Genomic DNA, 20091 nt, shown 5'->3' with positions numbered 1-20091 from the left:
CCTGAGCCCGGCCTTGGCTGGGGAGGGCGGGGTATAAATAAAAATTATTATTATTATTATTATTATTATTATTATTATTATTAGTGACTACATGCTACAAGCTGTGCTCTGTTTTGTGATGCTGGGCCTCAGCCTTGGAGAGCTGACCACGAAGAAAGTAGGAATGGGGACCTTAAAAAAACCAAAAACCTGTCATGGGGTACCATACCCTGGGGGCAATCCACAAGGGCCCATATACCAGAGCCGAAAGATGATGAGGGAACTCCTTTTTGCTCTGACATGTTCTTCTCCCTCCCACTCCCCTTTCAGAAGGCTGACATGGTAAAGACAGGTCACTCTGTCACTCAGAAATGTCAACTGAGGGTTGCGGAAGGCTCCTCACCTCTGCTCTAGAGCAGACTTCCTCAACCTCGGCCCTCCAGATGTTTTTGGCCTACAACTCCCATGCTCCCTAGCTAGCAGGACCAGTGGTCAGGGATGATGGGAACTGTAGTCTCCAAACATCTGGAGGGCTAAGGTTGAGGAAGCCTGCTAGTCTTGAGTGACCTAACACATGGCCTAGGGGCAGCATGCAGTCCTCAGTGACTTTTTAGGTGGCCCTGGGCAACATTTGATACCTTCCTCGCCCTCTGCAGCCCTTCCAGATTTGCTCCTGTTACCCCAGAAAAGGAGACCAGCGTTTTTGAAATCAAAACTTGGCAACCTTTGTAATGGAAGAGGGCACTGTTTCTTTTCTTAGTCCTTTCTACATGTTGGGCAGAAGTGGGATAAATTACGTAACACAAACACAGGGCTATGCATAATTTCCGTTGGGAGGAAGGGCAAGATGTAAACTGAATAAATGATAAATTGTAATTTGTCCAGGCATCCAATGCATCACTGCACTCTATTAAAAAAGGACAGTTCGTTCAAACCTTTGAACAATCAACGTCATTTGCTATGTAAGCAAATGTAACACAGGGGCTCAGGGCTGGATTTAATTAAATACTTGCGCTTGTAGGAGCCAGCTCAATGGATCCCACTGGTGCAACAGGGATTGCCCCTCTTCTCTGCCCCCAACTCCCCAATCAGCTTTGGGGGTAATCAAGAGACCACCACCTCCTAACACCATGTGGAGAGATGAGAAGAGAGATCATTCCACCAGGCAAGCAGAAATCGGGTCCACTTCCTGGTGGGGCTGGGTTGCGGTCTGACCACCTAGCCACTCCCTTCAGCATCAGGGTGGGGCGGGGTCCCGCATCACGCTGGGGGAGACCCTGGCCATGTCAGGTTGCCAGGCGGCCAATCAGGTTGCTTGGGGGCATGGCCAGGGACAATTTAAGCCATGGTGCGATTCTGAGGCTTCCTCTTTCAGCCGCACGCCACGGATCTGCTGCCTTCCCACCCTTTCTTCAGGTTGTGTCATTGGCCTTGCTATGGACTTTGGTTGGTTGCCATTCAGGGGCCTGGTAGGCCTTTTTCCACTTGGCAAATTGGCACCAACCACTTGGTTTTCACCTACCTCGTAGCAATCACCACAACTTTGTAAGGTTTGGCAGTTAGGCATTGGAATAGCGATGGGGGGGGAGGTGCGGCTTAAGGGTTTTCTGTTAAAGGATTCTGGAGGTGTGGATCTTGTCCAAAGCCCGGGGAAGGGTTAGGGCCATGCCATGAACCCAGCGGGAACCCGGGGGATGCTTGAGTCGATTTGCATCGGCAGGGCTGCCCCTATTGGTGGTTTACCCTTACCAGACTTCCTGCAAGGCGGGCAGAAGTCAAATATGGTCTGTTGATGCCAATGCCTAAGCCAATGCTGCTCACATTCTGTAACCAATAAAGTTGTGGCCTAAAATTCTGTGTCCTTGTCTCTTTATTCTCCTGGGGGTGGCTTGGGGGCCTTGAAACGCAAATGCTTGGACTGATTCAGCATCTCCTTAGCACTACTCTGAATTCCCCCCATATTAAGGTTGGAACAAACAAACAAACAAGGTGGAGAAAATCATATTTACCACTGCATCATCATCGTAGAGCTCTACGACGATCACTGGGGGGAATTCAGCAATTTCTTTTCCATCCCCATGAAGCACAATATTATTAAACAGCAGCATTTGATTCCAAGTTGGAGACAAAGTTTGTTGTATGATCTAATGGTGGGGGGAAAGTAGTGCATTAGAATAGACAAGACTCCTGCCCTTTAGATGAGCTCCCTTGGGACATTCTATCTGTGCTATGGAATAATATGCATATTTACACACAGATTTTATATGTGTGTGTGTGTGTGTGTGTGTGTGTATTCATTTGGCTATATTTTAAACAACTGATTTAATTTCATTTATGAATCACTTGCCATGAACTCTCCGAAATGATTCAACAATAAAAGCAGATGCCAATTACAGGAGGCATGGCTTCAGGACCAGGGACAGCTCCAAGCAAGCAACTTGCTCTGACAGTGGTTGGGAGCAGATGTCACCACCACAGAGTGCTATGGAGATGTCCACACACACACACACACACATACACACCGGTGTGTTTCACAGCTCTTTCTCCCCCTGCAGCTGTTCACATCAGCACAGCTTCATTAGTGTCCGATCCATTTCTCTTTGTGTGCGCACACCAGGGGGCGTCGACAGGACAGGGATGTCGTTACCCTACGCACACCCTGGCTAGAGATGAATTTGGATGGATTAAGGACTCCAATCAGTGTGAAACTGGTTTGAGAAACAACGCATCAAACAGTAGTATTTCATAACAATGTACGTGATACGTAAGTATTTTGGTTAGTGATCTGTGAACATGGATCAGAAGCTTGGCACTGTAAATGAGTGAACAACAAACAGGAGTCCTTCTGGTGCAGTGCAGCACATGTGCTCTACAAATGAGCTGTGTTTCCTCTGATGTTCCTCCTTTTAAGAATCCCTTAAACTGGTATGATAGCAAACACTGAAGATATATTTTGAGGATAAAAATGTACTGAAACCGGGGGTGGGAATCACTTCAATAAAAATTTCTGGCATGCCCTTATATAGAAATGAGGATTCTCCAGCAATTACTTATTCTTTATTGGAGCTCATGTACCATCATAAAAACAATTTCAGGTACAGCCTAGAATCTATTGCCTACAGAAAGCATTACTGGCACATATAAAGTCTGACATTCTCCAAGATTTACAGAGCAAATGTTTATATGCCTACTCAGAGGTAGGTCCAATTTATTTCCATGTGATTTACAGCCAGGTAATCATGTACAGGGTTGCAGCCTTACAATACTGTAGAAGAGAAAAATAAGGAGGGGACATGGTATACGTTTATATTGTTATGGACGGTGTGAATGGATAGGGAGACATGCTCACAAAATGCTAAAAACCTGTAGTCTGGTCACCTAATGAAATCAACTGGCAATAGATTCAGGACAGACAAAACAAAACACTTTTTGCATGCACACAATTTATCAGGTTCCCTGCCATAAGAATGCAGTGATGGCTACTGCCTCAGATGGCTTGAAAGGAGGATTAGACAATTTTATTTGAGTCTATATCCCAGTCTATCCCATGGGTTCAAAGCAGCTTTGTCAAATTTATTTGAGTCTATATCGCACTGTGTCCCATAAGCTCAGACCAGCTTGCAGCCGTTTTTCTAAATGTTAATAGCCTCGCGCCCTAGGGGCTCACAATCTAAGGCAATCGGATGGATTGAGCGATAAAAGAGGCCAAACAAATTGAAAATGAAATTGTCATGACCCTACTCCCCATCCACCAGTGATCTAGGCACAGAATCGGAGGCTGCAGGGTCTGGGTCTGGGTCAGGGCTCAGAGCTGATGGTGGAAGACAGGGAGCCCACGCACCTGAGATGGTTAGATAAGAACTCTCAGAAGAACTCCCTAGACCAGCGATGGCCAACAGGTAGATCACAATCTACTGGTAGATCGTTGGTGCCTGTGATAGATCACGGTAGATCACAGGACCCCTTCCACCCCCCCAAAAAAACAATTTTGAGCTCCCCCAAAAAGCCCAACAACTTTGGTCAATCCAGTGGGTAGATCATCACCACCAGCTTTTTTATAGCGGGGGTAGATCGCAGTCTCTTGGAAGCTGGACAAGCCTGCCTTAGACCACCAGGGCCCATATAGAGTCAGAGCCTGGTCCGTCATGGACACCCTTCCCTTGAGCCTGACGAATCAGACGCTTCCTGCCACACATCATAGTCCGGCAGCACTGGGAGTGCATCAGGAGGGAAACTATGGGATGAAGGAGGAGTGCCTGCATTCAGCCCAGAGGCTTTCCCCTTTATGGCTCTGAAGGCGGTAGAAGCGGGTCTCAGTCTGCTCCAAACCTTTGCGGAAGTGGCTCGCTTGGAGCTATCCATGGTGCTGCAGCCTTGCCTCCAGCCTTGCTGATTTCCTGGTGGGCTCCAGCATCAGACCAGAACATGATCAATATAGTAAATGTAAAATCTAGTGGTTTTGTGTGGGTTGTTTTTTTAAAATTAGGGAATTAATTAATTAATTGTTTAGGGAAGTTTTTAATATTTAATGCTGTATTGTTTTTAACACTCGATTGGGAGCCGCCCAGAGTGGCTGGGGAAATTCAGCCAGATGGGTGGGGTATAAATAAATAAATAAATAAATTATTTATTTATTTATTTATTTATTTATTTATTTATTTATTTAATTAATTAATTAAAACAACAACAACCCTGAGCTGAAACCAGCAATAACCCTGGGATAGGCAACACACTGCCTTCCAGGGGTAGTTAGCTTCCAAATTCCATCAGCTTCACCACTATGGCTGCCCTGTGATCCTGTGCCCTGTGAAGGGTGGGATAGAATCTTAGAATCACAGAACTGCAGAGTTAGAAGGGACCGTGAGGCTCGTCCAGTCCAACCCCCCACAATGCAGGAATCTTTTCCCCCCAATGTAGGACTGGAAACCACAACCCTGAGATGAAGAGTGACTCTTGCTCTGCTGCCTGGGCTATCCAAAGCAGTATAGAAATTTAATAAATTTAATTAATTAATTAATTAATTAACTAACTAACAGACTCGGGGTGCTCACATGCTCATTTTGACATATCTCCAATTAAAAGAAGTAACCAGACAAGGGAAAACCCTAGTTAAGAACTTAGGAAGCCAATTCCAACCAGTCCGAGAAGACAACACTAAGCCAGAAGGGGTAATTGGCCTATGACTTAGTGGATGGTAGCTTTGTGGTGTTTTACTCGCCACAGGGAACCAGGCAAACAATGTTTTACGAACTAAATCTTCCTTTACCTACTCAGCAGACACTGGGAGATGACCTCTGTGCTGGGGAAAAAATGCTATTTGTGCTTATAAATACTTCAGTTTCTTGTACCACCGCCCTCTCTTCTTCTCGCTCTTACCTTCGTGGTCTGGCAGTGCGAAACAAACGTGACTTTGGCAAAGGGATCAGAAAGCCCACTGCTGTCGGCTGCGATAAGACCCCTGGCCTGATACATGTGAACTCTCAGCTGGAAAACATTCTTGGCTGTGTAAACACAACAGAAAGAAGGAAAGTTATCACTGTGGGGAGGGATCAAAGTGGTCCATCGTGCAAGTTCATCTTCAGGTAGGACTGGGAGAGACTCCTGCCTGAAACCCAGGACAGCAGCTGCCAGTCAGTGTAGACAATCCTGAGAAATATGCACCCAGTCATCTGCTTCAGTATAAGATAGTTTCCCGTGTTCCAATATTTCCTAACAAAGCCAAGTTCGTCGTGTCAGCTCGAAATCACTGACCAGCTTCCCTGGGTCACTTTTTGCTTGAGAACCCACTTGCGATTTATTTATTTTTTTAATCAGTGGCATGGACAAAAAGTACCCCAGTGGCAAAATAAAAATAAATCAATAAATTCCTCTTTTTTTGCCCCAGGTCTTTTTCATTTACAGAACAAAAATCATAAATGGCTGCAATTTAGGGACATTGTATACTACTGCGTCTGGGCAGGGGGGCAATATCCGAGAAGGACTGTGTTGCAGGTCTATTTCTGTGTAAATTCTGTGATCTTACTTCTGTAAACCAGGCTAACAGGCGGAGGGCTGCCGTGATGTCCTGAGCTTGCTCCCGAAGGTGTTTCTGTTTCATATCCAATAGGCAAGTTGTCCAAAATTGTGTGCGCATATTTGGCGGAGCCAAGCCACAGGTACGTGTCGACTTTTCCGTGAACGTTCCAGCCAGGAGGCCGTTTTCCTGGCAACTTAAAGTAAAGAAGAAGTGTCCAGAAGGTCAAGTTTGTTTGTTTGTTTTATCAAGAGCCATTCTTCCAAAAATCACAGACTAGGGTGCAATATATAATTATATAACACAAATTACGTACAATCCTATTTAAACCAGTAGAATGAGGAGAGGGACAGCTGAAACAGCAGAGGAGCTGCCAAACTCTTAAATAATTGCAGGGTGGGCTACATGCTCCAAGGATGAAATATTTGAAACCTGGGTAAGCCCTCAGTGCTATGGAATTAAAACGTAGATAAAATTGCCCGTTTCCTCATCTAGGTTGCATGGACACCAAACATTTAAAGTATATCTGAAACACACACCGCTGTGAAGAGTCCCAAGAACTGTAGTTTACCCCTCACAGAGCTACATTTCCCAGCACCCTTAACAATCTACAGTTTCAAGGAGTTGGGGAAGTGGGAAGTACCATATTTTTCGCTCTATAAGATGCACCAGACCACGAGACGCACCTAGTTTTTGGAGGAGGAAAACAAGAAAAAAAATATTCTGAATCTCAGAAGCCAGAACAGCAAGAGGGATCGCTGCGCAGTGAAAGCAGCAATCCCTCTTGCTGTTCTGGCTTCTGGGATAGCCGCGCAGCCTGCATTCGCTCCATAAGACGCACACACATTTCCCCTTACTTTTTAGGAGGGAAAAAGTGAGTCTTATAGAGCAAAAAATACGGTACTTTAAATGTACGGTGTGTATTCAGCCTTTGTCACTGATCTCAAAAACCGGCTGTTCAGGGTGGGAGGATCCCTTGCTGATTCATGGCTGAATTTATTCTTCTTCTTTTAAAAAAGGAGTGGGTTGTTGCATAAATTTGTCTGGCAGTGTAGATGCTACACCAACAACAATGGCTGTCTCCTCATACGGTTGGGAGGTTCTCAGACTTACTTTCAAGAAGTGAGTTTTAATTTTCCCACAGTGCTTCCCTCTCTGGTCGGCCACCGGGGAATAGAGCAAGTCTTTGGCTGGGATTCTCGCGTAGGCAACTCTTTTGTTGTTGCTCAGCATCCAGATGAAGACGTCGGGGACCGTGTGCTGAGGCTTGAAAAAAATGACAGGCATGTGATTTGACCATCACGAACACCATTAGGCTTGTGAAGAGCGTGCTTTTGCTGGGAGGTCAGCCATCTTTGATTGTGTGTCAATCAAGAAACAAGAGTCCATCTCCAACAAGTGCCCTTCTTTCTGTTTCCTTAAACCCACCACCACCACTCCAAAAATCTTCTGCAGGATTAGAGAGGTTTGAAAAAACCTGGGAATGTGGCAAGAGAGGTTGTTGCTGTGTGGAAATGCCTGTAGCCTCTCTGATACAGTGGTACCTCGGGTTACAGACACTTCAGGTTACAGACTCCGCTAACCCAGAAATAGGACCTTGGGTTAAGAACTTTGCTTCAGGGTGAGAACAGAAATCTTGCGGCGGTGGCGTGACAGCAGCGGGAGACCCCATTAGCTAAAGTGGTACCTCAGGTTAAGAACGGTTTCAGGTTAAGAATGGACCCCCAGAACAAATTAAGTTCTTAACCCGAGGTACCACTGTATCTCAGTGTAGCAGGATTTCCTCTTGTATGCGTTTGAAATAACAGCGAGGAGAAGCTCAGGACTGATCTGATTCCCCCTCCACACTCATAGAATCATGTAATTCTAGAGCTGGAAGGGACCCCAAGTGTCTCTCACCCCAACCCCCTGCAATGCAGGAATCTCAGCTAAAGAATCCATGACAGGTGGCCATCCAACCTCTGCTTAAAAACCTCCAAGAAGGGAGTCCATTCCACGGTTAAATCCAACAGCACAACAGGGGGAGCCTGGACACTGCACCCTTCCACACACACACACCCAATGCACGTAGGAGCTTTCATACTAATAGAAAACAAACTGGAGTAGTTACCTGTATACCTGTATCTGTATACTGGTCCTGTATATCTGAAGGAGTGTCTCCACCCCCACCATCTACCCCGGACACTGAGGTCCAGCGTCAAGGGCCTTCTGATGGTTCCCTCATTGCGAGAAGTGAGGTTACAGGGAACCAGGCAGAGGGCCTTCTCGGTAGTGGCGCCTACCTTGTAGAACGCCCTCCCAGCCGATGTCAAGGCAATAAACAACTATTTTACTTTTAAAAGACAACTGAAGGCGGCCCTGTTTAGGGAAGTTTTTAATGTCTGATGCTGTATTGTTTTTAATATTCAGTTGGAAGCCGCCCAGAGTGGCTGGGGAAACCCACCCAGATGGGCGGGGTATAAATAATAAATTATTATTATTATTATTATACCTCATCGACTAAGAAACGGATCTTCCCAATGTAGTTCTGAGTCTCACGCATCATTTCTTCGAGTGGAATCTTCTTCTTTTGCTGCTGGATGATTGTTTTGGCATCTTTGGACATCGCTTCCTATGACAACAAAGAGGCAGGGCGTTACTAAAGTCACCTACCCTGTCAGATTCACTGCAGACCAATCAGCAAGAGTCAATCGCTCCACTTTTCATTTTTTCCATTCTTAAGTACAATATTCCACATTCCCACATTTCCTTTTTTCTTTTTCAAAATTCCTCATGAAAATTCATCAGCATTTTAGTGTGATTTCCCGCCCCGATAACCACATTTTTGCACAGCAATTTCCCCAAATGCATTTTTTTCGCTAATATATCTGCACACTTTGTCACAGTATATGCATTTTGAAACACATTACTTGACCAAAGAAATGCATTGCAAAATATGAAGAAGTGGGCATTTCAAAGGATGGCTATGTTTCTGTTCATGTATTGTTTCGAAAAGTGAGAATTAGGTAGGTTCACCTTTAAATGTGGGCTGAATTGGATTTCTCCCACATCCCCAAATGCAAATTCCTTGCTATCCACTGGGACATGCAAGGAAAGGTAACCTTATCTTTCTGCTAACATCCTCCAGCAAGCAGGCGATAGAGTTAAAGGTTGCCTTCCTCAATTGTCACAATGGGATAGATTTGATGTCAGAAGAGGATCTTATCTTCGCAAAAGATGCATATTCCTACCTGCATTTTCAGCAGGTGAATTACTCAGACGGGGAAGCAATCTGTCATTTGCAAGAGCCCTATTCTCCCCCTTTTTTTGCCTTCCCTTATTCATCTTTCAGTTCTGGGCAAACCTACAGAACTGGGCCAGTTCACACACATACATGCAACATTAGTTCCGTCATCATTTAATGCCTCACCAATTGATGGTGCTCATCTGAACGCAAGAGCTGCTTCTGCTGAAAATATTGCATTTAGATTGATACGAACGGGGCCCGTTTAAGATTTTTTTGACACCTGGGGCAAAGAGGCACATAATGGTGTTGCAGCAGATTATGGATACACTTTTGATTTATCTGGGGAGACAACCATGCCAGGAGGGAAAAAATCTCTTGAACTGAGATTTCTGATGTGGCAGTTGACTTTTCAGTCATGCCTCCCTAGGCACCCGCTTAGTCTGACTTATTTACACAGGGGGCAGCTGTGTCCCCCCCCCATACAATTCTCTCCCAGAGCATCACCAGGTTCCATCGCTCCCAGGAGAACTCACTCTATGTGCAATGAAAGTGTGTGGCGCCAAGGAGCTCTGCACACTAGCTACACAGGCTGAGGGGGGGTGTGAATATGCAGTTTTAGAGCTGATTTCTATGTCTTCATAGCTTTTGATTCTATGTCTTATTTTGTAGGGTTTTTTGCATATTTATTGTAAGTCACCGAGAGATTGATTATTAGTTGGCATGCAATTGCAGAACTAAGTAAATAAATGCCACAGGAACACCACACATTTAAAGCACTGTTATGCCACTTTAAATAGTCATGGTTCCCACCCCCACCAAAGAATTATGGGAAGTGTAGTTTGCTCAAGGAGATGAGAGTTGTTAAAGGTAAAGGGACCCCTGACCATTAGGTCCAGTCATGGCCGACTCTTGGGTTGTGGCACTCATCTTGCTTTATTGGCTGAGGGAGCTGGTGTACAGCTTCTGGGTCATGTGGCCAGCATGCCTAAGCCGCTTCTGGCAAACCAGAGCAGCGCACGGAAACGCCGTTTACCTTCCCGCCAGAGCGGTACCTATTTATCTACTTGCACTTTGACGTGCTTTCGAACTGCTAGGTGGGCAGGAGCTGGGACTGAGCAATGGGAGCTCACCCCATCATGGGGATTCGAACCGCCGACCTTCTGATTGGCAAGTCCTAGGCTCTGTGGTTTAACCCACAGTGCCACCCGCGTCCCCCCCCACCAAAGAATTATGGGAAGTGTAGTTTGCTCAAGGAGATGAGAGTTGTCAGGAGACACCTATTCCTCTCAGAGAGCTATGGTTTCTTCCATGGGAAGAGAGGTTGATTGTTAATCCACTCTGAGAATTGTCGCTTTGTGAGGGGAATGCTTGTCTCCTAACAACTCTTAACATACTATCCTTCCCAGGATTCTTTGGGAGAAACCACAACTGTTTAAATGAAAGCTTCAGGTGTGGCCTCTTTGTCATAAAGTCACCACCATTCATTTCACAACATTTATATACCGCTTGGTTGTCCTAAATCTTCACAGTGGTTTTATTTGTGAGCCAGATTGTTCAAATTTATTTGTGAGCCAGATTGTGCAAATTGTGGCGCATGAACTCAAGAGGCTTGGTAGATGGAGTAGCTTTATAGCACATTGCATCTAGCATTCAAGAAAATATCTCGCGTACCAATTCTTGCTTATACAACGTCAGCCTCTTTTTGTCCAAAGGCGTCCGATTCATCAGTTTGGGCTTCTTTTCAGCATTCGCAATGAAGGCCCTGAAATGAAGACACAGTCAGAGATGGTATCTTCATAACGATGGATCGTAATTCTCCGGCAGCAAGTTCCTCTGTGTAGCCCGCCAGATGAGCCAGAAGATACTAAGCGCTCAGATTCATAATGTAATATTAAAACGGAGGCATCGTTTATTGCTGGGAGAAGTATAAAGAAGTGGAAATGCAATTTGTATGGTAATATTTCAATATGAAATTAATTAGTTTGGGGGATATGTGGCTATTTTGCATCCCATCCATTGTGCTCAAACGAGGTTTGAGCAAGCAAAGTCCTTTGTATGCATGTTGACCTTGCAGATTTTTGCAGAATCTATTTGCAGTGGATGTTGCTGATTATTTCCAATGTGTGCGATGTTCTACTGACAGTTCCAAAAACCTAGTGGGCAATCTGGTAATGAATCTGCTGGAATATGAGGAATGGGAACAGAATTGAAAAAAATAAATAAATGGATCTGTACATGAAGTTGGAGCCTAAGTCAGCAACAGCTTTCTGCAACAGGACACCAAGTTAAGCGAGCAAGTTAGGTAATAATAATAATAATAATAATAATAATAATAAATTTTATTTATACCCCACCCACCCCCAGCCAAGACCGGGCTCAGGGCAGCTAACAACCAATAATAAAAACAAGTTGATTAAAATACAATTTAAAAGATTAAGACACAACATTAAAACATTAGGGTGCAATCTCTTCATAGAAGGAGAAAGGAAAAGGAAAGAGGGGGAGGGAATCAAACTGATTCTAAGCCAAAGGCCAGGTAGAACAACTCCATCTTACAGGCCCTGCGGAAAGAGATCAGATCCCGTAGGGCCCTGGTCTCAAGAGACAGAGCATTCCACCAGGCCGGAGCCAGTGTTGAGAAGGCCCTGGCTCTGGTTGGGGCTAATCTAACTTCCTTAGGGCCCGGGACCTCTAGGGTGTTGCTATTTATGGACCTTAAGGTCCTCCGTGGGGCATACCGGGAGAGGCGGTCCCGTAGGTACGAGGGTCCTAGGCCGTGAAGGGCTTTAAAGGTCAAAACCAGCACCTTAAATCTGACCCTGTACTCCACCGGGAGCCAATGCAGCTGGAAAAGCACTGGGTGAATATGCTCCCATGGCAGAGACCCTGTGAGGAGCCTCGCTGCAGCATTCTGCACCCGCTGGAGTTTCTGGGACAGCTTCAAGGGCAGCCCCGCGTAGAGTGAATTACAGTAGTCAAGCCCAGAGGTGACCATCGCATAGATCACTGTGGCCAGGTCAGGGCGGGAAAGGTAAGGGAATCCTTTGCCCACTTACATGGGAATAAGTCCCTTTGAACTCAGTGGGACTTGTGTCAGAGTTGACATCAGAGGCAGTTTTAGGGCAGCATGACCAGTTCCACCTGGAAACTGGACAATGAATGGAGATGACACAGCAAGCACCTGAGGCTATGAGGAGGAGACATGACAGCTCTGGCAAGTGTTGGGATACTGCCAGGGAGACGGAGGCATCAGGCAGGCCCCAGTCGTCTCCGGACAATCACCGGTCTCCCGTGGAACAGCACCAGTCAATTAGCGACACGAGCCTCAGAGACATTCCAAGACCCGTGCACACCCTTTTCAGCAGAGTCTCCACAACGGAAGATGCAGACAGAAGAGCCTATTTACAGCTTTATTCAACGTAGATCAGAACAAAGGAAAAACATGACTGCTTGCCACCGTGTCCAGGAAAACAGCCGGAACAAAAGCTATATACAAAATGGAAGTTCCCAGCGAGCAGCTGGAAGTCAACAGGCATGTGATACACAACAATCATGCCTGACCATTTAAGGTGGAACGGAAATATCCTAACATCCTCTCCCTTTCTGTGTAACCTGTAGTACCTGTGGTTCAACCCAATTGCAACCTCTGTACATGGATGTCAGGGAACTGTCATCGGAAGAACCGGTGGTGCAAGGGCTCCCAGAGGTTGAGAGAGACTTATCAGCGGAGGAGGGAACCAGCAGGGGGAGAGAAAGAGCTCCAAGGGAAAGTGAGTCGGAAGAATGGCTCAGAGACAATTCCAGCGAGAACAGCGGGGAGGTTTCAGGACCTCCTGTAGGGACACCCACTCCTCGCCGGAAACTGTCACGCAGAGAGTCCAGAAGACGTGTTTCCGTTAAGGAGCTTTTATGCTGGAAGAAATTCCGTAAACGCCCACTGTCGGATTCTGCCAGCGACTGACGGAGCCATGCTTATGGAGCTCCGTTACAGACAGTGGTTTGTGGACTTAGCCAAACACTGAGGGACTAGGAACTTTATGCACAAGCAGCTCAACATCCCATCACAATAAACCTTAAGTTGTTCTCTGCTAACAACCTTAGACAACAGATCAGCAGGAATTTCATTTCCTGACATGTAGGACACCTGAATGAGTCCTTTCTGAATACACTCTCTTGCACGATGTAACTTAATCTGCAAGTATTTGGTTCTTTGCTTGCAACTCTCTGAGTTCAGCAAAGCCAAACAGGATATATCCTACGACTCAGCTACATTGGTAAAGATAAAGCGCTTTATATGCGCTATAACACTGTGACACCTGTTGGTGCTGTGGAGTCCCAGCTTTTGCCAAAGGGATTTCTCTGTATGAAGTTTACAACGCGATCCGTTAGAATCGGTTTTTTGATGTGTCTAGATCCAGCCCTAGAGTCCTCCTGCCTGCTTCCAAAAGCCTAGTTAGTGCTTGCCCAGCTTTAGGAAGGAGGAAAGAGGCCCTGCCAGAGCCCTTGCACCTCCTTCTCAAAGCCCAGCATGGCATGAGGGCTGCGGGGGGCACCAAGTTTTGGCCTAGCTCAGCAGTGGCATAGCGTTGGTTGCTGGCACCTGGGGCAGGTGGACATGAACCAGAGGGGCAGGGGGCGTGCGCTGGGGGGGGTGAGAGGTACCAGGTGAGGGACACCAGCCCAGCCTTTGTTGCCAACCCCACCAGAGTGACCCCACCAGGGCAAAGAAGGTTCATGCTGAGCCACACAGGGGTGAGCCCCTCTGGCAGACACAGCCCTTGGCAGGCGGAGAACACCAGGCTGGGGGGTGCTTACTTCACACACCCTTAAAAATTGTGCACCCAGGGCTACAGCCCTCGTGGCGTTCCCACACTATGCCCCAAATCTACTGCTGCGGACATGCACAGGATTATTCTGTCAAAAAAAGCAACTACAGTATAGCCCAGGGACACAGAGCCTATGGTCTTCCAGGAGATGTGGGACTCCAACTCCCATCAGCCCCAGCCAACATGACCAATGGTGCAGGATCATGGGAGCTGTAGTCCGGCAAGATCTGGGAGGCCACAAATTCCCCATCCCTGATATAGCCTCCTTTGTATTACTTGTTCATTCCTTACCCACCTCCTGGAAACAATAAGGTACACTTTTTCTTACCTACTTTGGTAGATACAATCAGGTATAAAGTATATGTACTGTCAGCTTCTCCAGTGGATAGTCTTACCTACTTTGGTTGATAAAATCCGTTAAAGTGGACCTCATTTTCTCCTCTGAGGCAATCTCAGAAACTTTGATCAGATCTCTCACTTGTTCTAAACCTTCTTCCTAAGGGATGGGGCATGGGGAGAAAAAGTTGCATGAAGAGCATATAAATGTCACCAGAAATGGCAAGAGTTGCTTTCAATTAATGCAATTATTAGGCGGGAAAGCCTTCACTGGCTAATTAGCTTAAGTGATAAACGATAATTGGTTCCAGCTAATTGGCATGTATGACACATTTTTTACTGAGAAGTGAATTTATTAGTTCCTCGATGCATTGTAGACTCAACATAGTTTATGTTAATTAAGTCAGAGGTCTCCAGAAAGGGGACATTCTCCGCTGAGATGTCATGTTATAAACAATCTTCTGTCTTCTGATGGCAGGCGATTTTTGACATGTGCCATACTTTGAGTTTAACAAGGGCCGAATCTTGGCTCTGACTCATGACCCACTCCCATGCAGTCTCAAAAATATGCAAAGCCTCTTTGACCCCTTCCTCTCCAATGCAAACATCAACAGAAGCGTTGGCAAAGTGCTCCCTTTATTAACATAAAGATGCTGTAGCCTGAAAAGTGATGCTATAGGACAAGGGTGGGGGAACTGAGATCTTTGAGATGTTGTTAGACTCCAATCCATCTGCCCCAACCAGCATGGCCAATGGCGAGGGATGATGTGGCCCAATAACTTCCAGAGAGACACAGGTTCCTCGCCTCTGCTACAGGCAGTGGCGTAGCGTGGGGGGTGCAGGGGGGGCCGGCCGCACCGGGCGCAACATCTGGGGGTTAGGGTTAGGGGGCACAAATCCACGGGTTAGGGGGCGCAAATCCACGGGTTAGGGGGCACAAATTACTTGCCTTGCCCCGGGTGCTGACAACCCACGCTACGCCACTGGCTACAGGTGATCAGTTATCAATATATTGAGTGGAGAAAAAGAAATAGCAGCAAAACAGCAATTCTGAGCAGGAGCCCAGATCTGGAGGTGCAGAGCCCATCTGACCGCATGGGGCCACCCATCTTTGAGTCCTGCTGATGAGGAGAAAGTCAGGCTCCACACATGTTTTGGATCAGGGCTCTGGTGAGAGGCCAGGATTTTTTTTGGGGGGGGGGAGGGAAGGACAGCAGAGTCACCTATAAGAGAGCCTAGCCAGCAACCTGAAGCAACTCTTTATCCTGCATAGTTCCCCATTTGTTATGTACTAAGCTTGGATCCTAGAACAATAGGCATGTAGGATCCTAGAATGCAACAACTGATTGGCTTGCAGGAGAAGACCAATCAGGCTCCAGGAGGAAGTTAATCAGCCTGTTAGGCTGGTAGGATCATAGAATGCAACAACTGATTGGCCTGCAGGAAAAGACCAATCAGGCTCCAGGAGGGAAGCAGAATCAGCCAATCAGTGTGTAAATAATGTATATAAAAGCCTGAGGTTTGGGGGGCAATTTAATCACTGTTTTACAAGCTGCAATAAAGAGCATGAAATCACTACAGGTCTCCGAGTATATTTCACCATTATTTCTTGCACCACTACGGAGAAGGCCCTCTGCCTGGTTCCCTGTAACTTGACTTCTCTCAACAAGAGAACTGCCAGAAGACCCTCGGAGCTGGACCTCAGTAGCTTTATTACATCCATTTGTTTTTAAAATGAAATTGATGGTTATGGGTTGCAGACAATGCTAGTCCTACTCAGAGAAGGCCCGTTGAAATTAATGAAGATGACGAACTTAGGTCCATTGATTTCAGTGTGTCTACTCTCCGTAAAGCTCAGTTGGAGACAACCCTCCATCTGCATTTTGATAATCTTAGTATGCCTACTGGTTTTTAAAGTCTCTATTGCTATTTTAATTAATGTTTTACACTGGAAACCAAATTGAGGAAAACTTAGAAATGATACACAGGAATCACTTGCAGAGTAAGTAACCTTTCCCCCACCCACTTTTTTGGGGCACGAAAAGCTTAAAGTGCTGTCCAGCTTCTCTCACACCACCGCAGAAGCACTTCTATGAATATTCCAGCCATTTACAAAGCCAACTCAAGCAAGAGAATTCTCTTGATAATTCCAGTGTGCGAAAATGCCCCCACCCCGAATTTAGCAAGTGGTTTGGAGAAGCATGGTCCAGTATACCTGAAGGAGCATCTCCATCTCCATCTTTCTTCCTGAACACTGAGGTCCAGAGCCGAGGGCCTTCTGGTGGTTCCCTCGCTACGAGAAGCCAAGTTACAGGGAACCAGGCAGTGGGCCTTCTCAGTAGTGGCACCTGCCCTGTGGAACGCCCTCCCACCAGATGTCAAAGAGAAAAATAACTACCAAACTTTTAGAAGACATCTGAAGGCAGCCCTCTTTAGGGAAGCTTTTAATGTTTAACAGACTACTGTATTTTAATACTTTGTTGGAAGCTGCCCAGAGTGGCTGGGGAAACCCAGCCAGATGGGTGGGGTATAAATATATTATTATTATTATTATTATTATTATTATTATTATTATTATTATCATCATTATCATTATTATTGATATTCCCGCAGGCTTACCAGGAGATGTGCCATTTTCTCGAGGACGTTAGAATAATACAGCCTGAAAGTTTGGTCACCCCAAAAACTCTTTATGTAGACACAGGGCTTCTTATCGTCATAGGGCAAATAAAGGTAGTTTCTGTGGAAAGAGATGAGATAGCATCATCGATAGTTTTTTGGGATCTGCTACTGAAGTATAGTGATGTGCAAGTATACAGCCAATTTGCTTCCCATATATTCACAAGGCAATCTGATTGTACACATAGGCCATTTTCTTCAGATTTGTATGAATCCACAGAACTCAACTGCATCTCTTCTTATAAATTGGACATACTCGGAAAGATTACCGCAGCACCTCACTTGCAAATGGCTGATAAAACGCTTTCCCCTTATGTAATGGTTCTAGGGGTTGCTCGTGCGTAAGTTGCCACCACTCCTGGCTAGGTTACCTGGTTGAACCCTTTCTGTCTGGACAGCCTCTAGCTTCGTGGCTGTCTCAGTCACTGGCAGAATCCGTCAGTGGGCGTTTCTTGAACTTCTTCCAGCAAAGAAGTTCTTTGACGCCAAGTCTCCTCCTACTCTCCCTGCGCGGAAGTCTTCTGCGCAGGGAGGGTGTGGGCAGCGGAGTACCCATACTCTCTCCGCTGGTCTCCGGCGAGGAGTCTTGGAGCCCCCTCTCCGATTCCCCCATCTGCCCCCCTTCTCCACTGGTGTTACGCTGATTTCCTTCCCCAGCAGATGGGCTGCCTCTCTCCCTACTGGGACCCTCTCCGGCATCCCTCTGGAGCCTTACCTCCGCCTCTAGCTCCGATGGCAGTTCCCTGACACCTTACATTATTTTTCACTTGAATCTGAACTCAGAAAGTCCTGGCTGTGCGCCTTTCTTTCTTTCTTTCTTTCTTTCTTTCTTTCTTTCTTTCTTTCTTCCTTCCTTCCTTCCTTCCTTCCTTCCTTCCTTCCTTCACTGCTTGCAAAATCAAATTTTCTACAAAAAGCAAGTGTGCCAGCGACCAGCTTGGCTGGAGACAGTGAGATGTGCCAGCTGTCAGGCATGAAGCCCAATGTGCTCATCCCAAGTCTTTGCCCATAGCTGTGCTTTTTTCAGAAGGCCGTTTTGAAGGCAGCTTTGTTTGCACTTAAAATCTTCTCCACCTGCTAAATTGCTTTTCTTCTAGGTGATTTCCCTTTGGATATGCAACTTGTGTGCTGTTAATCCTTACTTGACTAATTAAAACGCATCAGCCACATCACTGCATAGCTTTATCCAATATGCTGGTGAGAGAGAGAGAGTTTATAGAACTGGCGGCAAGGGAGAAAAACATGGAATCTGGTTGTCACACCTGACTAGGCCCACAGCTCAGTAGCAGAGCATCTTCATGCAGAAAGTCCCAGGTTCAAATCCTGGCATCTCCAGGTCAGGCTTGGAGATAACACTGTCTGATATCCCACACAACTTTCCCCAAGGACTTAGATTTCGTTGCAACAAAACAGATCTATAGCTGGTTGTTTCATAACATTGTTGTTCATTGCCCAATTTTTATGTGCTTGTTTTTGAAGTACATTGCAAGCATATTTTTGTGGGTCTTAATGTTGATTGTGTCTAATTCAGCATAGGGCCGTTTCCTATATTCCTATGGTGCCTTCAGGGCTGAATTTCAGCAGGTGCATCTGTGATTTTATGCGAGAGGCCAGTTGCATTATGCGTACATAATAGCGCTCCATACGATTCTCATGTCCTCGTCCAGACAGAAAAAGTGTTCATACACTTAATAGCTTTGAGACAAAAGGGAGGCTGTTCCTCCACCAATGAATGTAAACCAGGCTTCCTCAACCTTGGCCCTCAAGATGTTTTGAGACTACAGTTCCCATCATCCCTGACCACTGGTCCTGCTAGCTAGGGATCATGGGAGTTGTAGGCCAAAAACATCTGGAGGGCCGAGGTTGAGGAAGCCTGATGTAAACATTAGCACTTTACAGTGTCATGAAAGGATCATCTAGTGAAATTGTTCATTAACAGAATAGGAATGTGGCACACTCATAAAAATGGTCCACTCTCTTCTTCCTTGCCACTCACTTCAAGGTAAAGGGACCCCTGACCATTAGGTCCAGTCATGGCTGACCCTGGGGTTGCAGCACTCATCTCGCTTTATTGGCCAAGGGAGCTGGAGTACAGCTTCTGGGTCATGTGGCCAGCATGACTAAGCCGCTTCTGGCTGTTTACCTTCCTGTTGGAGTGGTACCTATTTATCTACTTGCACTGGCGTGCTTTCGAATTGCTAGGTTGGCAGGAGCCGGGACCGAAAAACTCACCCCATTGCAGGGATTCGAACCGCTGACCTTCTGATCGTCAAGTCCTAGGCTCTGTGGTTTAACCCACAGCGCCACCTGCAGTGGAGGGGGGGCTTTTCTCTATTCCTCTTTGCCCCTGGTGCTCAGAATGCAAGGAGAGAGAGAAAGGAAGAGAAACAGCAGGCTGAAGAGAGAGGAAAGACCTCCTGCTGGAAAGAAGACACCCCTGATTGCATCAGTAGGAGAGCGAAAAATGGTAAAAGGTAAAGGACCCCTGGATGGTTAAGTCTAGTCAAAGGTGACTATGGGGTTGTGGCGCTCATCTTGCTTTCAGGCTGAGGGAGCTGGCGTTTGTCCACAGACAGCTTTCGGCATCATGTGGCCAGCATGACTAAACCACTTCTGGCACAACTGAACACCATGACGGAAACCAGAGTGCATGGAAACGCCATTCCTTCCCACGGTACCTGGTTATCTCTCTATTTGGTTTTTTGTCATCGAAATACACTGCAGACATCTGATCTCCCTGAAGACCTAGAGATGTGATGATAGACTGCTCTGCCTCCTTTCTTTTAGCAAATGTTGTGCCACTGGGGAAGTGGTAATTCTGTATTGATTTGTTTTGGATGTTTGTATGTGATGCCAATAAAAGGTTTGATGATGATAATCTACTTGCACTGGCATGCTTTCAAACTGCTAGGTTGGCAGGAGCTGGGACGGAGCAACAGGAGCTCACCCCGTTGCGGTGATTCGAACTAACGACCTTCTTATGCAAGTCCAAGAGGCTCAATGGTTTAGACCACAGCGCCACCCGCGTCCCT

The 20091-nt window shown here is 46.2% G+C and overlaps 1 protein-coding gene across 2 annotated transcripts in view; it reads right to left on the bottom strand.

Annotated features, from left to right (window-relative positions):
- FER1L6 (fer-1 like family member 6) overlaps positions 1–20091 on the bottom strand; it is a 117348-nt gene that overhangs the window by 52292 nt on the left and 44965 nt on the right. For both annotated transcript variants that reach the window (XM_083621804.1, XM_083621803.1), the window contains exons 14-21: positions 17000–17120; positions 14440–14540; positions 10890–10980; positions 8484–8603; positions 7106–7258; positions 6002–6188; positions 5356–5480; positions 1989–2123 (exon numbers count right to left, since the gene is read on the bottom strand). In XM_083621804.1, the coding sequence (XP_083477930.1) occupies positions 1989–2123; positions 5356–5480; positions 6002–6188; positions 7106–7258; positions 8484–8603; positions 10890–10980; positions 14440–14540; positions 17000–17120 (1033 nt within the window). The remainder of the gene's footprint in view (positions 1–1988; positions 2124–5355; positions 5481–6001; positions 6189–7105; positions 7259–8483; positions 8604–10889; positions 10981–14439; positions 14541–16999; positions 17121–20091) is intronic.

This window comes from Podarcis filfolensis (genome assembly GCF_964270895.1).
Source record: "Podarcis filfolensis genome assembly, chromosome: 7".
NCBI lineage: Eukaryota > Metazoa > Chordata > Lepidosauria > Squamata > Lacertidae > Podarcis > Podarcis filfolensis.
The sequence above is the reverse complement of the archived record's forward strand: the minus strand, read 5'-3'. Positions and strand labels throughout refer to the sequence as shown.